This window comes from Leishmania donovani, chromosome 26 (assembly GCF_000227135.1).
Source record: "Leishmania donovani BPK282A1 complete genome, chromosome 26".
NCBI classification, from domain to species: Eukaryota; Euglenozoa; class Kinetoplastea; order Trypanosomatida; family Trypanosomatidae; genus Leishmania; species Leishmania donovani.
Genome location: NC_018253.1, coordinates 207372 through 214728, shown reverse-complemented (window position 1 = coordinate 214728; position 7357 = coordinate 207372). Strand labels below are relative to the sequence as shown.

The 7357-nt window shown below is 59.1% G+C and overlaps 1 protein-coding gene across 1 annotated transcript; it reads left to right on the top strand.

The window, feature by feature from the left end:
- LDBPK_260710 (hypothetical protein, conserved) lies at nucleotides 1-2532 on the top strand (the record flags this gene model as incomplete). The annotated part of the gene is made up of 1 exon (XM_003861611.1): nucleotides 1-2532. One exon carries the CDS (start codon nucleotides 1-3, stop codon nucleotides 2530-2532), a length of 2532 nt encoding a protein of 843 aa, XP_003861659.1.
- Between the last annotated feature and the right edge of the window lie 4825 nt (nucleotides 2533-7357).

The following is a 7357-nucleotide window of genomic DNA, read 5'->3' as shown; positions in this document are numbered from 1 at the left end:
ATGCAACCTGTCATGGAGACGCTTGGCGCCCTGTACGCCAACATGGAGAACGTGTCCCCAGCCACGCGCAAGCTCGTGGAGCGCTACATCAGCGGCGATGGCGTTATCGTTGGCTGGGGCTTCTGCCGCAATGGCGAGCTCGGCACAAACTTCCGCTACAACCTGGTGACGCCGATGATGATTGGCGGCCATGACAAGCCGATCCGCATGGCCTGCGGCGGTCTCTCGTCTGTTTGGCTCGGCGTGCGCAACATCTTGATGGCCATGGGCGGCGGCATGTGGGGTGAGCTCGGCGTTGGAAACCCGCGCTTCTGCCCGCGTGTGATCGCGAACGAGGCGAACATGCCCATCTGCCCTGGACAGGTAGACGTCATTCCCTTCACGCAGGACGACGTAGTCGTGGATGTCGCGGCTGGATCTGCCTTCTATGCGTGCGTGTCCCTGAAGGGTAACGTCTTCACATGGGGCGCAAACAACTGCGGGCAGTGCCACCAGGATCTCAACAACACGTGCTGCGGCTATGGGCAGCTGCGCGTTGTGCCAGGCGAGAGCGTAGTGGAAGTGGCGTGCTCCAACTACAGTGTGCTGGCGCGGACCATATCGGGCGCGGTCTACGGTTGGGGTGAGGTGACGCTGCTCGGCGACCGCGACACCGTTGCGGAGAAGTTGGCTGCCGCGGGTTTAGAGTTGGTGCAATCTCCGCAGTCAGAGTCCCGAGTAGTGGCGCGCGTGCCGGTGCGCATCGACAGCCTCGATGACAAGAACATCAAGCTCCTCTCTAGCGGCCCCTGGCACTACGCGGCAGTGTCGGCGGACGGCTCTGTCTACACGTGGGGCATAGGCAACAGCGGCCGTCTTGGCCACGGTGACCAGGATGACCACCTGTCGCCGGAGGTGGTGACGGCCATGAAGGGTAAGTGTGTTGTCGACGTCGCCTGCGGCTCCTTCCACACCGTCTTCATTGCTGACGACGGCAACGCCTACGCCTGCGGCGATAACCAGGGCGGCCAGTGCGGCGTAGTGGGCGAGTACTCGGTGCCGGTGCCGACAAAGATGAACATCACGGGTGGGCGCAAGGTGATTCACGCGAGCTGCGGCCGCATGCACACGACGCTCCTGCTGAACAACGGCGACGTCGTCGTCTACGGAACAGGGTTGGGCCTGGGTGTCGGTATTGGCTACGGCATGCGCATGGTGCGCTGCCAGGCGATCTTGGAGAACTACACCACCCTGTGGACGAAGAGCGGGCCAACGCACGGGCTATCTCTGACGATCCCGAAGAACACAACGATGCTTGTCCTCGGTGTTCCCCACCGCGGCGTACCCGTCTCGGTCACCTCCGTTGGGCTCAAGGAGGGCATCTTGTCCTGCGGCGTTGGCGCGGGCTTTACTCTGATGATTAGTCGGCGCGGCAGCTGCTACTCCTTCGGCGTAGGCGGGTGGGGGCAGCTCGGCTTTGACACGGCGCAGGCGAAGCACTTTACGCAGGACCGTGTTCCCGTGTACCCGCAGGCGACGCGCATCGGCTTCTTTTCCCGCACCATCATCACGTCCGTCGCGGCCGGCTTCTCTTTTTCAATGGCCATCACTGAGGGGGAGCGGGTCTTCGCTTGGGGCAACAACAGCTTTGCCCAGTGCGGCCTCGGCGTTGACCCGAAGAAGTACCAGCGCATCTCGCAACCTCGCGAGATTACTTGGCTTGCCGACAAGGAGATCATCCAGGTGTCATGTGGCAGCTACTTCGCACTAGCTCTCAGCGCGTCCGGCCAGGTGTACAGCTGGGGCACGATCGAATGCTGTGGCGTAGGACTGGAGCCGGATCCGAAGGTCGTTCCGGCCCACATGATAATGCGCAACATCTCTGGCGAAACCCGTGGTGTCGTGCTGTCGCCGCTGCTCATCGACAGTCTCAAGGGTATCATTCAAGTCGCCGCCGGCGGCTGGCACGGGATGGCGCTCAACGCCATTGGCGAGATCTACGCCTGGGGCATCGGGACAGGTGGGCGCCTGGGCACGGGTGACTGCGAGCACTACTACACCCCGATCCGCATCACACACGGCGCCTTCTTCACCCGCATCGGCTGCGGCTGCTACACAAGTTACGGCATCGACGACAACGCGAGGCTGTATGTGTGGGGCGTCAACGATAAGAACCAGCTTGACACGTTGGGTAGCAAGGTGGTGACGCCGACGCCGGTGCTGGAGAATGTGCGGGAAGCGTGCCTCGGCAAGTACTTCTCGCTGGCGCTTACCCACAATAACACGTTCCATTTCTCCGGGGTGATGGAGTTCGACTCCACCTCATACGCAAGTAGGTCCTTCAATGATGTCGACAGCTTGCCGGAGAAGCTGAAGCCAGAGAACATACAAGCAGAGCACTTACGTGGGCTGAAGCTGTTTGGCGGTCTGGAGCATGTCATTGCGCTGCTCGAGAAGGACCCGATTCCAGAGGCCGTCGTCACGGAGGCAATAGTGGGGATGCGGGAGCAGCCCGAACGACTGGTGCGCAAATACGCCGCGCAGGTGCGGTGATGGTGTGAAAACATGGACACGCCCCACCCAACGAAGAGTCTCACAAGCAGGTAAGCGGTGTGGAGAAGAGAAGGAAGCCGATCGAGAGTGGGCCGCCGTCGCCGCCGCCGCCGCCGCCGCCTCCGCCTGTGCGCACGTGTGTGTGCATCACCACGCCATGCGAAGGGGCGTAGAGCAGTCCAGCAACAATGTCGTCGTCTTTTTCATTTGCCGTCTTCCTTGCACTCGTTTGTGCGCGTCTTTCCAGGCCCTCTTTCCCTTCCCCTCCTCCATTCTCACATCTCCCCCGCCATCCCTGTGTCCCTGCCCCTGCCTCTTGTTCCTACACGTGTGCATGCGCATACGCTGCTGATCTGTTCTTGTATTTGCTCACCATCGTTATGTTTGCTTTGCGTTGGTCTTGCTCCCCCTCCCTCCCCACATATCACGTGCATCCTCATCTTTTCCGCCTTTTTTTCTACGTCTCTGCATCTCTCGTGTTCTCTGTATGTGTTGCCCTCCTCCCTCTTCCCTCTTCTCTCTTCTCTCTTTTCTCGCCGGACGTGGCGCAGGCCCCATGCATACTCGCGCTCCCCCTTTCGTCGCTCCGTCTGTGGGTGCGTCGGCCATTCTATGTGTTTTGCACCCCCCACACATTCGTCCTTCCTTTTCTTGTTCTCCAGTGTGCCTTAGTGTTTTTGCGTATTTCCTTCCTTGTGTGTTCGGTGGTGGTGTCCATCATGGCAAGAGGGGGTAAGTGGACGCACGCACACACACACACACACACACATCAGAGTGTTGTGCCAGCAGGGTCCAGTGCACCCTCCCCCCCCTCTGCGCGGGAGGGAGCCGATCAGATTCCACCCCTCCCTCCTCTATCCCCCTGCCAAAAATGCCGAACCGCTTCTGGTGGCGGCAGACTCAAGCGCCTACGACGTAGCGAAGCTAGAGCGATGCATGGCTGCTGATGTCTGTGGACAGGTCCTGGGCGGCGCTGCGTCGGGGCGACCTGCGACCGTGAGCTCGGTTGTGCCATCCATGTGACGGGCGGCGTGCCAGCGTGACTCGAGCGCATCACAGCCGACCCTCACACTGCCCACTGGCATGTGTGCGTGTGTGTGTGGGTGTGGGTGTGTGGGGCCTGCACCACCGCGAGGGGGACGCACCAGTCGCCAACCGGCACAATGCGGGCGACTGCGAGGCGGGTGTGGGTAGCGTTTGGTGCGCGGGCCCTGCTCTCAGATGATGGTGTCGGCGCGTTGCCGTGCTGGCTTGTGTGCGCGGCTGCTTCGCACGACGGGAGGTGGGCCTGTGACGGGGCGGGGGCAGAGCGGAGCGCATGCTGCACGGCAGAGAAATGGGCACGGTGACGAGCGTAGAAAGAAGCCTTCTCGCTTATTGTGCGAAGCCCTTGTTCTGCGCTAACTCCTCTAGGCTCGCGTTTCTCTTGATTTGCTTGTGCCCGTCCTCCCGTGCCCCTTCGTCGTTTGTGTGCCCCTCTCTAGTGTGTGGGCGTGCAGCGTGGCGGGCAAAAAAAAAAACGTGGCCATCGTCACACCAACCCAATGCGCGACTCGTAAGGGGCTGTGCCAGCGAAGGGCACGGCACGGCGTGATGAGGACAAACGAAAAGGCATTTCACAGGAAAGAGAGAGAACAAGCCGTGCTGCAGGCGCAGATGCGAGCCATCTCTATCCCTCTGTCTCCCCCTCCCGGACGTCGCACGCGCACAGGCGCAGAAGGATCAGACAGGTGTGCACCCACACCCAGCCACCCACACATTCGACGTGTCCCGCTCTCGCTACGTCGGACCCCCCCCCTCCACCTCCATTTGTTCCTCTTTTACTTGGTTCTCATGAGTAACATGTGGCGGATGATGTGTAGGGGACATATGCCCCTCTCCTTCTCGTGCATCTTGTTTTTTTTTTTCGTCTGCTGTCGTTGGTGTGTCTCCCCTGTGGCTGTGAGCAATTGGATCTCTTTCCCTCTCTCCATGTGTGTGTTGCTGCCGTGTCCACGCTGTTGGTGGTTTGGTATCGATGTACGTTTGGGCACACTTCCCTGTACCTCCCTGCACCTCTGCGCACCTCCCTCCACCTTTTTCTTCCTCCGTTACAAACGAACAAAAAAAAACACGCGCATGGACGCCTCAACCCAACACTTCCGCCCCTCTCTCATCTTCGCCTCCCCCCTCTCAAAAAAAGGAGGGGGAGGGGGAGAGAGGCGGGGGTGTTGGGCTGAGGCGTCTGTCACTTACGTCACCACACGTGCCCCTTGCTATATGGCTATCGATGTTCTCGCCTGCAAGCACCCACTCACACACACCCTCTCTTCTCTCTCCTCTCTCCCCCCTCCCACACACACACACACACACACACACAAACTTGCTTCAGACGGCTCTCTCCCTCTCTCGCTCGCTCTTTCTTTGCCTAGGCTGAGAAGAAGAGAATTGCTGTGGGTGGGTGGGAGGCACGCCGGCTGTGACCTTACCCGTCCGCAGCAGCGGCAGTCGATTCATTCCCCCTCCCCCATCACTGTGAAGTGAGAAGAAGCAACAAAACAAAGCAGAACATAAAGAGGTGCAGCGGGAAGATGTACCATCAGCAGCACTGTAGTGCGTGCGTGTGTGTGCCACATGAAGGCGACGGGGTGCAGAGACACACGAACGCCGCGGGCAATGACGCGAGTGTGCTCCATTTAGACGGTAGTGCGTCACGGTGTTTTTCCTCTCGGCGTCTTTCTTGTCTTCCTCTTCGTCTCTTTGTTTTGTGGGGTCCATGCGCCCGCGAACAGCGAGCCGGCAGAAGTCGAAGGAGGAAGTGGGCGAGGGGAAGCCTGTCAGCGGCGTAGTTCCGTGTCGCGCAGAGAGGGAGTACTGCGTATCGCGACGTAATGTCTTAACACTGTCTCCTCTTCTACGCACCTTCCTCCGATACATTCAACTCCCCTCTACCTCATCTTACATTTCTCCCGTACATATCACGCACGGCGTCGCGTGCCTTTCACTCCTCTTCCACACACCGCGCACACACGCCCTTCCCTCGCCTTACGCGATCCCGCTGTCTTCTCTCCTCGCGTGCAGGTACGCGCGCGCATACCTGACGTACGTCTGCCGTACACACATACGCACCCACTCTTTCTTCTCACTTCTCTCTCCTCCTACCCATTCCCTGGCACTACCATCCAAAGTCTGTGTTCTGACTCGACCCGACTCACAGACGCGGACGGAGCAATAGGCAGAGCGTACAGACGCGAAAGAAGAAGGAAGAAAATCGATTCGACGTCAACTCTACAGCCAATCCGCATCTGCGTTTCTGCCTTCTTCCTCTTCCCTCTATACACTGGGGAGGAAAGAAAGAGGCCAGGCGCGTCAAAGTCGATTGTTCTCATCCATCTTGTGTACCTCTTTCTTCCTCCTCTCGGCAGCTCGTTGGTTTCCATTCATCTCCTTTCTCAATCCGCTTGTGTACGCGTCTGTGTCACCATTGTGGTTGCAAGCCGCCATCTGATTCGTCCTCGTTTCCCTTCACAGGCACACACACACACACACACATACAAGTCTCGCTGCTTTCACCATTGTCCCTTTTCTCCCTCTCGTACCACCTCTATCACCAACACACTCTCTCCTCTTTGTGTGCCACGTGGCTGGAGGCTTTTATTATCTTGCCCCTCCCCCTATTCATCTCCCTCGACAGTTATCTGCTGCGCATGTATCTGTGAATGTGTTGCGCGCGACTGTGAGACTCTGTGTTGAACCCCTTTCCTTGCCCTCCCTCCTCTTTCTCTCTCTGACACTTCTCTCTCCGCCGCTTTTGCCTTTGCTTCTCTCTATGTTTCTGCTTCCTCCCCACATCCCCGTTCTTTCCCTCGCTTCTTTCCGTCTGCGCTCCCTCTCCTGATGAGTCGCTCACGCGACTGCCCCGCACGTCTCCTTCTCTCTGTAGTTCTTCTAGTGGTTCTCCCCCTCACACGCAAAACGCCCACGCCGGTTTCTCCGCCCTGTGGTCTTTGGCGTGCTGTGTCTCGTCTCGCTATTTTCTCCCCGTTGTCTCCCTCTTCCTTTCGTCGTCGTCTTTTCCTTTTAGTTCTAGCCTGTGCGTGTTTTATGCAAACACACACACGCGCACGCACTGTTTCGCTTTTCTTTCCGTCTCTCCTCGCTTGCCTTCTCTTTTACCTCTCCCTTCCCTCAACCGCCCTCTTCTCTCCTCCTTCTGCTCTTGCTCCTCCCTCTCACGCACGCTTGTGCGTTTTCCTCTCCTTGGGCGTCGTGTGTGTTGCGCTCTCCTTGTGCCGTTGTTGTTGCTGCGTCTGTCTGTGTTCGCGTCGCGGGCGCGATTCTCTGCTGTCCTTCTCCTCCTCCGCAGCACTCTTCTGGGTCTTGGGGCGACTGCTATTCCGGTCACTTTTGCCGTCGCAGCAGTACTCGTGGCGCTGCTGCGTCTGTGCGCCACCTGTACCCAGGGGAAAGCAGCGGCATCAGCTGTGGCCTCATTCGACGCGTCGTCGGTGGGGCGGATTCGTGTGCGTCTCTCTGTCTTCTCTCCGTTTCCTTCGTGTCCTGTGTGCGTGCGCGACTGTGGCCCTCTTTCGCACCCTCGCCAAGAGCGACACGCATCCAGACCGCCGCCTCCTCTGTAGCCGTACCGAGGGATTCCTGAAGTACTTGTCTCTTTTGCCACTTTCCCCATCTTTCTTGCCTTTTTGTACGGTTTTCTCAGCGTAGCCTGGCGCTCTGCCACCCGCCACACGATCGCGCCTGTGTCTCCCCGCCTCGTCTCTTCTCTCCCTTCTCCCCCCTTGTGCTTGTGGTTATCATCGCAGCACGAACCTGTACGTAGAGGCCG